Here is a 16,951-nt window from a genome sequence, read left to right on the forward strand (position 1 = left end):
AAAGTGATCACAGATTTTCATTGTTTTTGCTCTATCTCTTTAGTTTCCCAGAAAAATGGACTTTTATGTTTTCACTCAATAAATCAGATTTTCATGGGAAATCAAAGTGATCACAGATTTTCATTGCTTTTGCTCTATCTCTTATAGTTTCCCAGAAAAATGGACTTTATGTTTTCACTCAATAAATCAGTTTTGATGGAAATCAAAGTGATCACAGATTTTCATTGTTTTTGCTCTATCTCTTATAGTTTCCCAGAAAAATGGACTTTTATGTTTTCACTCAATAAATCAGTTTTTGATGGGAAATCAAAGTGATCACAGATTTTCATTGTTTTTGCTCTATCTCTTATAGTTTCCCAGAAAAATGGACTTTTATGTTTTCACTCAATAAATCAGTTTTTGATGGGAAATCAAAGTGATCACAGATTTTCATTGTTTTTGCTCTATCTCTTATAGTTTCCCAGAAAAATGGACTTTTATGTTTTCACTCAATAAATCAGTTTTTGATGGGAAATCAAAGTGATCACAGATTTTCATTGTTTTTGCTCTATCTCTTATAGTTTCCCAGAAAAATGGACTTTTATGTTTTCACTCAATAAATCAGATTTTTCATGGGAAATCAAAGTGATCACAGATTTTCATTGTTTTTGCTCTATCTCTTATAGTTTCCCAGAAAAAAGGACTTTTATGTTTTCACTAATAAATCAGTTTTGATGGGAAATCAAAGTGATCACAGATTTTCATTGTTTTTGCTCTATCTCTTATAGTTTCCCAGAAAAATGGACTTTTGTGTTTTCACTCAATAAATCAGTTTTTGATGGTGAACTCAAAGTGATCACAGATTTTCATTGTTTTTGCTCTATCTCTTATAGATTTCCTAGAAAAATGGACTTTTATGTTTTCACTCAATAAATCAGTTTTTGATGGGAAATCAAAGTGATCACAGATTTTCATTGTTTTTGCTCTATCTCTTATAGTTTCCCAGAAAAATGGACTTTTATGTTTTCACTCAATAAATCAGTTTTTGATGGGAAATCAAAGGCAGTGATCACCGATTGTCATTGTTTTGGCTCTATCTTATAGTTCCTTGAGAAAAATGGACTTTATGTTTTCACTCAATAAATCAGTTTTTGATGGGAAATCAAAGTGATCACAGATTTCATAGTTTTTGCTCTATTTCTTATAGATCCAGAAAAATGGACTTTTATGTTTTCACTCAATAAATCAGTTTATTGATGGACTTTATGAAACTCAAAGTAATCAGAGATTTTCATTGTTTTTGCTCTATCTCTTATAGTTTCCCAGAAAAATGGACTTTTATGTTTCACTTACCATCGAATCAAAGGATCAAGATTTTCATGTTTTGCTCTATCTTATGTTCCAGAAAATGGATTTATGTTTTCATGATAACTCAGTTTTTAATGTTAATCAAGTGATCACAGATTTTCATTGTTTTTGCTCTATCTCTTATAGTTTCCCAGAAAAATGGATTTTATGGTTTAACTCAATAAATCAGTTTTTTATTGATGAGAAATCAAAGTGATCACAGATTCATTGTTTTGCTCTATCTGTTATAGTTTCCCAGAAAAAATGGACTTTTATGTTTTCACTCAATAAATCAGTTTTTGATGGTAATCAAAGTGATCACAGATTTTCATTGTTTTTGCTCTATCTCTTATAGTTTCCCAGAAAAATGGACTTTTATGTTTTCACTCAATAAATCAGTTTTTGATGAGAAATCAAAGTGATCACAGATTTTCATTGTTTTTGCTCTATCTCTTATAGTTTCTCCAGAAAAATGGACTTTTATGTTTTCACTCAATAAATCAGTTTTTGATGGTTAATCAAAGTGATCACAGATTTTCATTGTTTTTGCTCTATCTCTTATAGTTTCCCAGAAAAATGGACTTTTATGTTTTCACTCAATAAATCAGTTTTTGATGGGAAATCAAAGTGATCACAGATTTTCATTGTTTTTGCTCTATCTCTTATAGTTTCCCAGAAAAATGGACTTTTATGTTTTCACTCAATAAATCAGTTTTTGATGGTTAATCAAAGTGATCACAGATTTTACATTGTTTTTGCTCTATCTCTTATAGTTTCCCAGAAAAATGGACTTTTATGTTTTCACTCAATAAATCAGTTTTTGATGGGAAATCAAAGTGATCACAGATTTACATTGTTTTTGCTCTATCTCTTATAGTTTCCCAGAAAAATGGACTTTTATGTTTTCACTCAATAAATCAGTTTTTGATGGGAAATCAAAGTGATCACAGATTTTCATTGTTTTTGCTCTATCTCTTATAGTTTCCCAGAAAAATGGACTTTTATGTTTTCACTCAATAAATCAGTTTTTGATGGGAAATCAAAGTGATCACAGATTTACATTGTTTTCGCTCTATCTCTTATAGTTTCCCAGAAAAATGGACTTTTATGTTTTCACTCAATAAATCAGTTTTTGATGGTTACTCAAGTGATCAAAGTGATGAGAAATCAAAGTGATCACAGATTTACATTGTGTTTTGCTCTATCTCTTATAGTTTCCCAGAAAAATGGACTTTTATGTTTTCACTCAATAAATCAGTTTTTGATGGGAAATCAAAGTGATCACAGATTTCATTGTTTTTGCTCTATCTCTTATAGTTTCCCAGAAAAATGGACTTTTATGTTTTCACTCAATAAATCAGTTTTTGATGGGAAATCAAAGTGATCACAGATTTTCATTGTTTTTGCTCTATCTCTTATAGTTTCCCAGAAAAATGGACTTTTATGTTTTCACTCAATAAATCAGTTTTTGATGGGAAATCAAAGTGATCACAGATTTTCATTGTTTTTGCTCTATCTCTTATAGTTTCCCAGAAAAATGGACTTTTATGTTTTCACTCAATAAATCAGTTTTTGATGGGAAATCAAAGTGATCACAGATTTTCATTGTTTTTGCTCTATCTCTTATAGTTTCCCAGAAAAATGGACTTTTATGTTTTCACTCAATAAATCAGTTTTTGATGGGAAATCAAAGTGATCACAGATTTTCATTGTTTTTGCTCTATCTCTTATAGTTTCCCAGAAAAATGGACTTTTATGTTTTCACTCAATAAATCAGTTTTTGATGGGAAATCAAAGTGATCACAGATTTCATTGTTTTTGCTCTATCTCTTATAGTTTCCCAGAAAAATGGACTTTTATGTTTTCACTCAATAAATCAGTTTTTGATGGTAATCAAAGTGATCACAGATTTACATTGTTTTTGCTCTATCTCTTATAGTTTCCCAGGAAAAATGGACTTTTATGTTTTCACTCAATAAATCAGTTTTTGATGGTTACTCAAAGTGATCACAGATTTTCATTGTTTTGCTCTATCTCTTATAGTTTCCCAGAAAAATGGACTTTTATGTTTTCACTCAATAAATCAGTTTTTGATGGGAAATCAAAGTGATCACAGATTTTCATTGTTTTGCTCTATCTCTTATAGTTCTCAGAAAAATGGACTTTTATGTTTTCACTCAATAAATCAGTTTTTGATGGGAAATCAAAGTGATCACAGATTTTCATTGTTTTTGCTCTATCTCTTATAGTTTCCCAGAAAAATGGACTTTTATGTTTTCACTCAATAAATCAGTTTTTGATGGGAAATCAAAGTGATCACAGATTTTCATTGTTTTTGCTCTATCTCTTATAGTTTCCCAGAAAAATGGACTTTTATGTTTTCACTCAATAAATCAGTTTTTGATGGGAAATCAAAGTGATCACAGATTTCATTGTTTTTGCTCTATCTCTTATAGTTTCCCAGAAAAATGGACTTTTATGTTTTCACTCAATAAATCAGTTTTTGATGAGAAATCAAAGTGATCACAGATTTTACATTGTTTTTGCTCTATCTCTTATAGTTCTCCGAGAAAAATGGACTTTTATGTTTTCACTCAATAAATCAGTTTTTGATGGGAAATCAAAGTGATCACAGATTTTCATTGTTTTTGCTCTATCTCTTATAGTTTCCCAGAAAAATGGACTTTTATGTTTTCACTCAATAAATCAGTTTTTGATGGGAAATCAAAGTGATCACAGATTTTCATTGTTTTTTCTCTATCTCTTATAGTTTCCCAGAAAAATGGACTCTTATGTTTTCACTCAATAAATCAGTTTTTGATGGGAAATCAAAGTGATCACAGATTTTCATTGTTTTTGCTCTATCTCTTATAGTTTCCCAGAAAAATGGACTTTTATGTTTTCACTCAATAAATCAGTTTTTGATGGGAAATCAAAGTGATCACAGATTTTCATTGTTTTTGCTCTATCTCTTATAGTTTCCCAGAAAAATGGACTTTTATGTTTTCACTCAATAAATCAGTTTTTGATGGGAAATCAAAGTGATCACAGATTTTCATTGTTTTTGCTCTATCTCTTATAGTTTCCCAGAAAAATGGACTTTTATGTTTTCACTCAATAAATCATGTTTTTGATGGGAAATCAAAGTGATCACAGATTTTCATTGTTTTTGCTCTATCTCTTATAGTTTCCCAGAAAATGGACTTTTATGTTTTCACTCAATAAATCAGTTTTTGATGGGAAATCAAAGTGATCACAGATTTTCATTATTTTTGCTCTATCTCTTATAGTTTCCCAGAAAAATGGACTTTTATGTTTTCACTGAATAAATCAGTTTTTGATGGGAAATCAAAGTGATCACAGATTTTCATTGTTTTTGCTCTATCTCTTATAGTTTCCCAGAAAAATGGACTTTTATGTTTTCACTCAATAAATCAGTTTTTGATGGTTAATCAAAGTGATCTCAGATTTTCATTGGTTTTGCTCTATCTCTTATAGTTTCCCAGAAAAATGGACTTTTATGTTTTCACTCAATAAATCAGTTTTTGATGGGAAATCAAAGTGATCACAGATTTTCATTGTTTTTGCTCTATCTCTTATAGTTTCCCAGAAAAATGGACTTTTATGTTTTCACTCAATAAATCAGATTTTGATGGTAATCAAAGTGATCACAGATTTTCATTGTTTTTGCTCTATCTCTTATAGTTTCCCAGAAAATGACTTTTATGTTTTCACTCAATAAATCAGTTTTTGATGGGAAATCAAAGTGATCACAGATTTTCATTGTTTTTGCTCTATCTCTTATAGTTTCCCAGAAAAATGGACTCTTATGTTTAACTCAATAAATCAGTTTTTGATGGGAAATCAATGTGATCACAGATTTTCATTGTTTTTGCTCTATCTCTTATAGTTTCCCAGAAAAATGGACTTTTATGTTTTCACTCAATAACTCAGTTTTTAATGGTAATCAAAGTGATCACAGATTTTCATTGTTTTTGCTCTATCTCTTATAGTTTCCCAGAAAAATGGACTTTTATGTTTTCACTCAATAAATCAGTTTTTGATGGGAAATTAAAGTGATCACAGATTTTCATTGTTTTTGCTCTATCTCTTATAGTTTCCCAGAAAAATGGACTCTTATGTTTAACTCAATAAATCAGTTTTTGCTGGGAAATCAATGTGATCACAGATTTTCATTGTTTTTGCTCTATCTCTTATAGTTTCCCAGAAAAATGGACTTTTATGTTTTCACTCAATAACTCAGTTTTTAATGGTTAATCAAAGTGATCACAGATTTTCATTGTTTTTGCTCTATCTCTTATAGTTTCCCAGAAAAATGGACTTTTATGTTTTCACTCAATAAATCAGTTTTTGATGGGAAATCAAAGTGATCACAGATTTTCATTGTTTTTGCTCTATCTCTTATAGTTTCCCAGAAAAATGGACTTTTATGTTTTCACTCAATAAATCAGTTTTTGATGGGAAATCAAAGTGATCACAGATTTTCATTGTTTTTGTTCTATCTCTTATAGTTTCCCAGAAAAATGGACTTTTATGTTTTCACTCAATAAATCAGTTTTTGATGGGAAAGTGATCTCAGATTTTCATTGTTTTTGCTCTATCTCTTATAGTTTCCCAGAAAAATGGACTTTTATGTTTTCACTCAATAAATCAGTTTTTGATGGGAAATCAAAGTGATCAGAGATTTTCATTGTTTTTGCTCTATCTCTTATAGTTTCCCAGAAAAATGGACTTTTAAGTTTTCATTCAATAAATCAGTTTTTGATGGGAAATTAAAGTGATCACAGATTTTCATTGTTTTTGCGCTATCTCTTATAGTTTCCCAGAAAAATGGACTTTTATGTTTTCACTCAATAAATCAGTTTTTGATGGGAAATTAAAGTGATCACAGATTTTCATTGTTTTTGCTCTATCTCTTATAGTTTCCCAGAAAAATGGACTCTTATGTTTAACTCAATAAATCAGTTTTTGCTGGGAAATCAATGTGATCACAGATTTTCATTGTTTTTGCTCTATCTCTTATAGTTTCCCAGAAAAATGGACTTTTATGTTTTCACTCAATAACTCAGTTTTTAATGGTTAATCAAAGTGATCACAGATTTTCATTGTTTTTGCTCTATCTCTTATAGTTTCCCAGAAAAATGGACTTTTATGTTTTCACTCAATAAATCAGTTTTTGATGGGAAATCAAAGTGATCACAGATTTTCATTGTTTTTGCTCTATCTCTTATAGTTTCCCAGAAAAATGGACTTTTATGTTTTCACTCAATAAATCAGTTTTTGATGGGAAATCAAAGTGATCACAGATTTTCATTGTTTTTGTTCTATCTCTTATAGTTTCCCAGAAAAATGGACTTTTATGTTTTCACTCAATAAATCAGTTTTTGATGGGAAAGTGATCTCAGATTTTCATTGTTTTTGCTCTATCTCTTATAGTTTCCCAGAAAAATGGACTTTTATGTTTTCACTCAATAAATCAGTTTTTGATGGGAAATCAAAGTGATCAGAGATTTTCATTGTTTTTGCTCTATCTCTTATAGTTTCCCAGAAAAATGGACTTTTAAGTTTTCATTCAATAAATCAGTTTTTGATGGGAAATTAAAGTGATCACAGATTTTCATTGTTTTTGCGCTATCTCTTATAGTTTCCCAGAAAAATGGACTTTTATGTTTTCACTCAATAAATCAGTTTTTGATGGGAAATTAAAGTGATCACAGATTTTCATTGTTTTTGCTCTATCTCTTATAGATTCCCAGAAAAATGGACTTTTATGTTTTCACTCAATAAATCAGTTTTTGATGGGAAATTAAAGTGATCTCAGATTTTCATTGTTTTTGCTCTATCTCTTATAGTTTCCCAGAAAAATGGACTTTTATGTTTTCACTCAATAAATCAGTTTTTGATGGTTAATCAAAGTGATCACAGATTTTCATTGTTTTTGCTCTATCTCTTATAGATTCCCAGAAAAATGGACTTTTATGTTTTCACTCAATAAATCAGTTTTTGATGGGAAATTAAAGTGATCACAGATTTTCATTGTTTTTGCTCTATCTCTTATAGTTTCCCAGAAAAATGGACTTTTATGTTTTCACTCAATAAATCAGTTTTTGATGGGAAATCAAAGTGATCACAGATTTTCATTGGTTTTGCTCTATCTCTTATAGTTTCCCAGAAAAATGGACTTTTATGTTTTCACTCAATAAATCACTTTTTGATGGGAAATCAAAGTGATCACAGATTTTCATTGCTTTTGCTCTATCTCTTATAGTTTCCCAGAAAAATGGACTTTTATGTTTTCACTTAATAAATTAGTTTTTGGGAAATCAAAGTGATCACAGATTTTCATTGTTTTTGCTCTATCTCTTATAGTTTCCCAGAAAAATGGACTTTTATGTTTTCACTCAATAAATCAGATTTTGATGGGAAATCAAAGTGATCACAGATTTTCATTGGTTTTGCTCTATCTCTTATAGTTTCCCAGAAAAATGGACTTTTATGTTTTCACTCAATAAATCAGTTTTTGATGGGAAATCAAAGTGATCACAGATTTTCATTGTTTTTGCTCTATCTGTTATAGTTTCCCAGAAAAATGGACTTTTATGTTTTCACTCAATAAATCAGATTTTCATGGGAAATCAAAGTGATCACAGATTTTCATTGTTTTTGCTCTATCTGTTATAGTTTCCCAAAAAATGGACTTTTATGTTTTCACTCAATAAATCAGTTTTTGATGGGAAATCAAAGTGATCAGAGATTTTTATTGTTTTTGCTCTATCTCTTATAGTTTCCCAGAAAAATGGACTTTTATGTTTTCACTCAATAAATCAGTTTTTGATGGGAAATCAAAGTGATCAGAGATTTTTATTGTTTTTGCTCTATCTCTTATAGTTTCCCAGAAAAATGGACTTTTATGTTTTCACTCAATAAATCAGTTTTTGATGGGAAATCAAAGTGATCACAGATTTTCATTGTTTTTGCTCTATCTCTTATAGTTTCCCAGAAAAATGGACTTTTAAGTTTTCACTCAATAAATCAGTTTTTGATGGGAAATTAAAGTGATCACAGATTTTCATTGTTTTTGTTCTATCTCTTATAGTTTCCCAGAAAAATTGACTTTTATGTTTTCACTCAATAAATCAGATTTTCATGGGAAATCAAAGTGCTCACAGATTTTTATTGTTTTTGCTCTATCTGTTATAGTTTCCCAAAAAATGGACTTTTATGTTTTCACTCAATAAATCAGTTTTTCATGGGAAATCAAAGTGATCACAGATTTTCATTATTTTTGCTCTATCTCTTATAGTTTCCCAGAAAAATGGACTTTTATGTTTTCACTGAATAAATCAGTTTTTGATGGGAAATCAAAGTGATCACAGATTTTCATTGTTTTTGCTCTATCTCTTATAGTTTCCCAGAAAAATGGACTTTTATGTTTTCACTCAATAAATCAGTTTTTGATGGTTAATCAAAGTGTTCTCAGATTTTCATTGGTTTTGCTCTATCTCTTATAGTTTCCCAGAAAAATGGACTTTTATGTTTTCACTCAATAAATCAGTTTTTGATGGGAAATCAAACTGATCACAGATTTTCATTGTTTTTGCTCTATCTCTTATAGTTTCCCAGAAAAATGGACTTTTATGTTTTCACTCAATAAATCAGTTTTTGATGGGAAATCAAAGTGATCACAGATTTTCATTGTTTTTGCTCTATCTCTTATAGTTTCCCAGAAAAATGGACTTTTATGTTTTCACTCAATAAATCAGTTTTTGATGGTTAATCAAAGTGATCTCAGATTTTCATTGGTTTTGCTCTATCTCTTATAGTTTCCCAGAAAAATGGACTTTTATGTTTTCACTCAATAAATCAGTTTTTGATGGGAAATTAAAGTGATCACAGATTTTCATTGTATTTGCTCTATCTCTTATAGTTTCCCAGAAAAATGGACTTTTATGTTTTCGCTCAATAAATCAGTTTTTGATGGGAAATCAAAGTGATCTCAGATTTTCATTGTTTTTGCTCTATCTCTTATAGTTCTCGAGAAAAATGGACTTTTATGTTTTCACTCAATAAATCAGTTTTTGATGGTTACTCAAAGTGATCACAGATTTTCATTGTTTTTGCTCTATCTCTTACAGTTTCCCAGAAAAATGGACTTTTATGTTTTCACTCAATAAATCGGTTTTTGATGGGAAATCAAAGTGATCACAGATTTTCATTGTTTTCGCTCTATCTGTTATAGTTTCCCAGAAAAATGGATTTTTACGTTTCCACTCAATAAATCAGTTTTTCATGGGAAATCAAAGTGATCACAGATTTTCATTGTTTTTGCTCTATCTCTTATAGTTCTCGAGAAAAATGGACTTTTATGTTTTCACTCAATAAATCAGTTTTTGATGGGAAATCAAAGTGATCACAGATTTTCATTGTTTTTGCTCTATTTCTTATAGTTCTCGAGAAAAATGGACTTTTACGTTTCCACTCAATAAATCTGTTTTTCTTGGGAAATCAAAGTGATCACAGAATTTCATTGTTTTTGCTCTATCTCTTATAGTTTCCCAGAAAAATGGACTTTTATGTGTTCACTCAATAAATCAGTTTTTGATGGGAAATCAAAGTGATCACAGATTTTCATTGTTTTTGCTCTATCTCTTATAGTTTCCCAGAAAAATGGACTTTTATGTTTTCACTTAATAAATCAGTTTTTGGGAAATCAAAGTGATCACAGATTTTCATTGTTTTTGCTCTATCTCTTTTAGTTTCCCAGAAAAATGGACTTTTATGTTTTCACTGAATAAATCAGTCTTTGATGGGAAATCAAACTGATCACAGATTTTCATTGTTTTTGCTCTATCTCTTATAGTTTCCCAGAAAAATGGACTTTTATGTTTTCACTGAATAAATCAGTCTTTGATGGGAAATCAAACTGATCACAGATTTTCATTGTTTTTGCTCTATCTCTTATAGTTTCCCAGAAAAATGGAGTTTTATGTTTTCACTCAATAAATCACTTTTTGATGGGAAATCAAAGTGATCACAGATATTCATTGTTTTTGCTCTATCTCTTATAGTTCTCGAGAAAAATGGACTTTTATGTTTTCACTCAATAAATCAGTTTTTCATGGGAAATCAAAGTGATCACAGATTTTCATTGTTTTTGCTCTATCTCTTATAGTTTCCCAGAAAAATGGACTTTTATGTTTTCACTGAATAAATCAGTCTTTGATGGGAAATCAAACTGATCACAGATTTTCATTGTTTTTGCTCTATCTCTTATAGTTTCCCAGAAAAATGGACTTTTATGTTTTCACTGAATAAATCAGTTTTTGATGGGAAATCAAAGTAATCACAGATTTTCATTGTTTTTGCTCTGTCTCTTATAGTTCTCGAGAAAAATGGACTTTTATGTTTTTACACAATAAATCAGTTTTTTATGGGAAATCAAAGTGATTACAGATTATCATTCTTTTTACCCTATCTCTTATAGTTCTCGAGAAAAATGGACTTTTATGTTTTCACTCAATAAATCAGATTTTCATGGGAAATCAAAGTGATCACAGATTTTCATTGTTTTTGCTCTATCTCTTATAGTTTCCCAGAAAAATGGACTTTTATGTTTTCACTCAATAAATCAGATTTTCATGGGAAATCAAAGTGATCACAGATTTTCATTGTTTTTGCTCTATCTCTTATAGTTTCCCAGAAAAATGGACTTTTATGTTTTCACTTAATAAATCAGATTTTGATGGGAAATCAAAGTGATCACAGATTTTCATTGTTTTTGCTCTATCTCTTATAATTTCCCAGAAAAATGGACTTTTATGTTTTCACTCAATAACTCAGTTTTTGATGGGAAATCAAAGTAATCACAGATTTTCATTGTTTTTGCTTTATCTCTTATAGTTCTCGGGAAAAATGGACTTTTATGATTTCACTCAATAAATTAGTTTTTCATGGGAAATCATAGTGATCACAGATTTTCATTGTTTTTGCTCTATCTCTTATAGTTTCCCAGAAAAATGGACTTTTATGTTTTCACTCAATAAATTAGTATTTCTTGGCAAAATCAAAGTGATCACAGATTTTCATTGTTTTTGCTCTATCTCTTATAGTTTCCCAGAAAAATGGACTTTTATGTTTTCACTCAATAAATCAGTTTTTGATGGGAAATCAAAGTGATCACAGATTTTCATTGTTTTTGCTTTATCTCTTATAGTTTCGCAGAAAAATGGACTTTTATGTTTTCACTCAATAAATCAGTTTTTCATGGGAAATCATAGTGATCGCAGATTTTCATTGTTTTTGCCCTATCTCTTATAGTATCCCATAAAAGGGGAAATCAGAGTGATCACAGATTTTCATTGTTTTTGGATTTTTATGTTTCCTCTACAAAACTAGATAAATTATTTAAAGAGAAATTTGTATAAAACTAAAATCCTTTTATTAATTTTAAAATAAAAACAATTTGTTAAGGGCTAAAAAGAAAAGTTAAAAACTTAAAATGACTATAAACATTGTGATGATGCCTTATTTGAAAATGATTATTTATACAAGAAATCTTTACGAGTTATAATACCAGAAACACGATTTTCACGATCCACAACAATTAAATGACGTAAACCCAATGCACGGAATTTATTAAAAATTTTCGGTACAGAATCATGCTGAAAAATGAAAAAAAAAACGAATTAAATAATAGAAAATTGAATAGTTTTCTTAATAGGATAAATCACCTCTCTTGAGCATACTGGTGAGGGATTCATAAAGATATCCAAATTGACCGTATAATTTACTTTATCATCAGACATGCGAACTTTCTAAAAACGAAGAGAGATAAACATTAGATGTAAGTAAACTAAAGAGTTTGAAAATCTTATCTCAGATACTTACATCTATCGAAGGATAGCGTGGATAAACATCTCTAAATGATTGAATAGTAGTGTCATTTATCCAGAAACGTTTCTTTTCTTCATACAATGACTTTAAAAGTATAACAATCAATTGAGAACGCAATATAATACCACAAACACGACCAGTAGAACGATCATTCTAAAAATTTAAATTTCAACCCATTAGATGATAATAATTATTAAACTCCTCTGCAAAACAATTACCCCTTCAACATCTTCGACGACGGGAAAACCATTATGTTTATAACGATTTAAAATATCATAAATGTAATTAGCTTTATCTCTCAGCTTGATGCAAACAACCGGAGAACTCATAATATTCGAGGCCTTTAAACCCATATAGTGCGGCAGAGGTTCCCAAGGTAACATGGGTACATGATTGACTTCAATTTGTATGTCATAGATGCCTTCATTAAAGTAATCGCCCACCCATTTGGCGCTAATTAAAGTGATGATAAGAGGGAAAAAGAAAGAAGTTTCAATGCCTGTAGTTTCCATAAGTATAACCGTCAAACTTATGGTCATGCGAAGAACACCACCTAAATTTGCTGCTGCTCCAATAAGAGCATATTTGCCAGGATTTAAAAACAACTATAAATGCAATAGACAAGTTTTTTAAATAGGTAGGCAAATGTTAAATTAATATTTAAGCCTACTTACTGCTTGAGGACATAAATAAAATATGACCATTGCTACAGAACGTCCCCAGGCGGCTCCTACTAAAACGGTGGGTATAAATACACCTAAACTTACATTTAAGCCGAATGTAGAACAAGATAAAAAGTAATAAACCAAGGTAAACAAGGCTAAAGTAAGAATCTTATGGGAGCCTATTAAATGAAACAATAAAAGTTAATATCTTTACAGAAATATTAGTATTTAAAAGTTTAAACTAACCGGGGGGATCATGAAATAATGAACGAACTGTTGCTTCGGGCGTCTGGAACCATAAAGCCGCTACAGCATTGTACTCATTATCCTCACAAAATAACTAAAAATCAAAAAAGACATTTTAACTTATATAATTGTTCTTTTCATTTTCTATAAACTCACCTGTGTAGGATAATCGGTGGGATCATTACCCAGTGGACGACAATCATTAATGAAATATATCATAGCACATGCCAGCGATACTCCAATCATTGAAACTAATATAGCCTCCAGAACACGAGCAAATTTAAATTTTATATATCTGGCACGAAATTTATTGATTTTTGTATTAAAACTATTCCAAGCGGCGCCCAATAAACCCCCCGTTATGCCAAATAACATAAAAATAGGTAATTCAAAGTATTCGAATGTTAGTGGTTGTTCAAATTTACCCAAATTGAAGAGACCGGTAAATGTAAAATCACTTAAACCATGATAAGCGGACAAAACAATATTCAACGTAAAGGAACTAATGATTGAAGCGATTAAAGTACGCCAAATGAGATTCTGATTCCAGAAACTAGCAGCCTCTTCCAGAGAAAATAACATGCCACCAATGGGTGAACCGAAGGCAGCTGCTACACCAGCAGCTGCACCACCCAATACAAAGTCGCGTTTTTCGTGATCATCACGAAATGCTTTAAAAACACGAAAATCCTTAACAAATGTGGTACTTTTGCCTTGTGAAATACCAGCTGCCACTACGGCACCAGCATGTATCATGGGACCTTCCTAAATGTTTCAATTAAATCATAATAATCATGTTAACTGTTAATAAATTGACATCAACCCTACCTTTCCACCCGCTAATCCTCCCACCACAGAAGTAACTACACCTATACACTTAATGGCCAACGTTTTAATTCGAACAATTCGTGGTATTTTGACACCATTTAGATAACTTTTGACTTGTGGTATACCACTGCCTGCGGTAATGGGTTCCAAATAGGTTACCATGGCCGCACCTATTCCTACGGGCACAATACTTAGACCAATCCAGTATAAGTAGGGCAACACTAAGTCACCAGAGTTCGTTTCATGGGGAACATTGATGTCGACAGCTATAAAAAAAACAATTCTTCGTGAAAAAAACTCAACTACAGAAAATTACTCACTAATAGAACCTTTATAATTTAAATTAAACTTACAATGTTTAAGAAATTCATATTTCCTGGCTGACAACTCCTCAATTACAATATCAATGGCACAGGCAATCAACGCTGTTATAATACCAATTTGTATGAAAATAATCCAACGTAAAATGTCTTTACGTATCGAAAAACGTGTATTGCTAGTGAGCTGTTGTTCCTTTTGAAATAAAACATTCTCACAGACATCATAATCTAAACTCTAAAATAAAATAAAATATAATTAAATTTGGATAAACATTAATGCATTTATATTTAATTAACAAACCTCATAGATGTCCTTCCGTTCGGCGGCAGTTTCATTAATAACAGCGGTGCGAGATCGTAAACGAAATGTGGGTTGTTGCTGAGAAGGAGGTGGTAGTGGTGAACCCGCTTGTACTATCGGTTGAATTTCTGCGGAAGTAACTGCTAAATCGGAATTATTAACAGCTTGAGCAGAAGTTTTAAAAACCTAAATAGAAAAAAATTGATACATGTTTACATAAATACTGTCTGTATGAGTCATGCATTGCAATTTTAATGCAATAAATGCTAGAGTGTTATCAATGTTACATACAATTGGTTCCTCCTCCACTATATGACCTGATGATGAAGTATTATCCATAATTTCTTTGTTCTCAGCCTTCGAAGGGATCTCATTTTTGTTTGTTTTTAGTTCTTTGTTCGTTTTCTTAAAACTACTCGATAGCATTTGATCATCATCAGATTCTGCTTCCACATCTTCATCAACATAGGCACTTGTTGAAAGTTTTTTCTTTATATCTGTTTCCCCGTCAATATTTATTAACACTTCTTTATCACTATTAAATTCCATTTTAATGTTTCCCTCTAAAATTTATTAACTTAAAATATCATACTTTTAGTTGTATTTAATATTTGCATTATTATTACATACAATCTGTAGTTGTAATAAAATCTTTATCTTGAAAAATGGGAAAAACACTATTAAATCCGATATAAAAAACAATGAAAACAAATTTATGGTAGATTGTCATCAATATAAACAAACACAGATATGCATTTTTTAGGAGTAGTTTCAGAATAGTAGTAAATTTTTTAACCCAATAAAGGCAGAACTAAAATATGTAATGAATGATTGGGAGAATGTGAAAACTGTTATTTTTTTACAAAATGAAATGGACATTCGTAATTCAGCTCTGGGTGGAGGAAGACCATCGCCCGTCGCTGCCATTATCGCTTAAGGGTAATCAGACCGTCCTTTTTGCTCTGCCTTCGAGAGTTTTACGGTTCAAACCGCATTAGCCAATGTGTGACGTCAGATAACTGTACCGAGTTACGGTTTTTTGAAGTGCATGTTGACCATATGTAATCGTGTTAAAAGTTTTTAATTTTGATTATGGTGGAGAACCAAAAAAAAACTTAAATTTGTATTCTGGCCAGTCGTAGTGGAAAAATAAGAGTTGGTGTTGTGAATCATCGATTCGGGCCAAGTTAATGACTATAATCCGCATTATGGAATATACTATAGCCTGAACCATAGAACTACCTATATCTAGTTCGGACTACAGAACTATAGTCTGGACTATAGAAGAGACTATAGTCTCGTATAGAGAATAGACTATAGTCTGGACTATAAAATAGGCAATAGTCTAGACTATAGAATAGAATTTAGTCTGTACTATAGAATAGACTATAGAATAGACTATAGTCTGGACTATAGAATAGACTATAGTCTGGACTATAGAATAGACTATAGTCTGGACTATAGAATAGACTATAGTCTAGACTATAGAATAGACTATAGTCTAGACTATAGAATAGACTATAGTCTAGACTATAGAATAGACTATAGTCTGGACTATAGAATAGACTATAGTCTGGACTATAGAATAGACTATAGTCTGGACTATAGAATAGACTATAGTCTGGACTATAGAATAGTCTATTCTATAAGACTATAGTCTGGACTATAGAATAGACTATAGTCTGGACTATAGAATAGACTATAGTCTGGACTATAGAATAGACTATAGTCTGGACTATAGAATAGACTATAGTCTGGACTATAGAATAGACTATAGTCTGGACTATAGAATAGACTATAGTCTGGACTATAGAATAGACTATAGTCTGGACTATAGAATAGACTATAGTCTGGACTATAGAATAGACTATAGTCTGGACTATAGAATAGACTATAGTCTGGACTATAGAATAGACTATAGTCTGGACTATAGAATAGACTATAGTCTGGACTATAGAATAGACTATAGTCTGGACTATAGAATAGACTATAGTCTGGACTATAGAATAGACTATAGTCTGGACTATAGAATAGACTATAGTCTGGACTATAGAATAGACTATAGTCTGGACTATAGAATAGACTATAGTCTGGGACTATAGAATAGACTATAGTCTGGACTATAGAATAGACTATAGTCTGGACTATAGAATAGACTATAGTCTGGACTATAGAATAGACTATAGTCTGGACTATAGAATAGACTATAGTCTGGACTATAGAATAGACTATAGTCTGGACTATAGAATAGACTATAGTCTGGACTATAGAATAGACTATAGTCTGGACTATAGAATAGACTATAGTCTGGACTATAGAATAGACTATAGTCTGGACTATAGAATAGACTA

General features: G+C 30.7%; 1 protein-coding gene across 1 annotated transcript; it reads right to left on the minus strand.

Moving 5' to 3' along the window:
• Positions 1-11,762: 11,762 nt before the first annotated feature.
• LOC119610255 (H(+)/Cl(-) exchange transporter 7) lies at positions 11,763-15,308 on the minus strand. The gene is made up of 11 exons (XM_037965391.1): positions 14,892-15,308; positions 14,601-14,786; positions 14,333-14,534; positions 13,980-14,245; positions 13,308-13,916; positions 13,152-13,245; positions 12,915-13,084; positions 12,459-12,845; positions 12,235-12,393; positions 12,078-12,161; positions 11,763-12,008 (listed from the first exon to the last, which is right to left on the minus strand). The coding sequence occupies exons 1-11, from the start codon at positions 15,147-15,149 to the stop codon at positions 11,886-11,888; spliced, it is 2,538 nt and encodes an 845-aa protein (XP_037821319.1). The 5' UTR covers positions 15,150-15,308; the 3' UTR covers positions 11,763-11,885.
• Positions 15,309-16,951: the final 1,643 nt, after the last annotated feature.

The sequence above is a fragment of the Lucilia sericata genome, unplaced genomic scaffold (assembly GCF_015586225.1).
Source record: "Lucilia sericata isolate MDLA Ls3-8-SP2 unplaced genomic scaffold, ASM1558622v1 Contig001144F_arrow, whole genome shotgun sequence".
NCBI lineage: Eukaryota > Metazoa > Arthropoda > Insecta > Diptera > Calliphoridae > Lucilia > Lucilia sericata.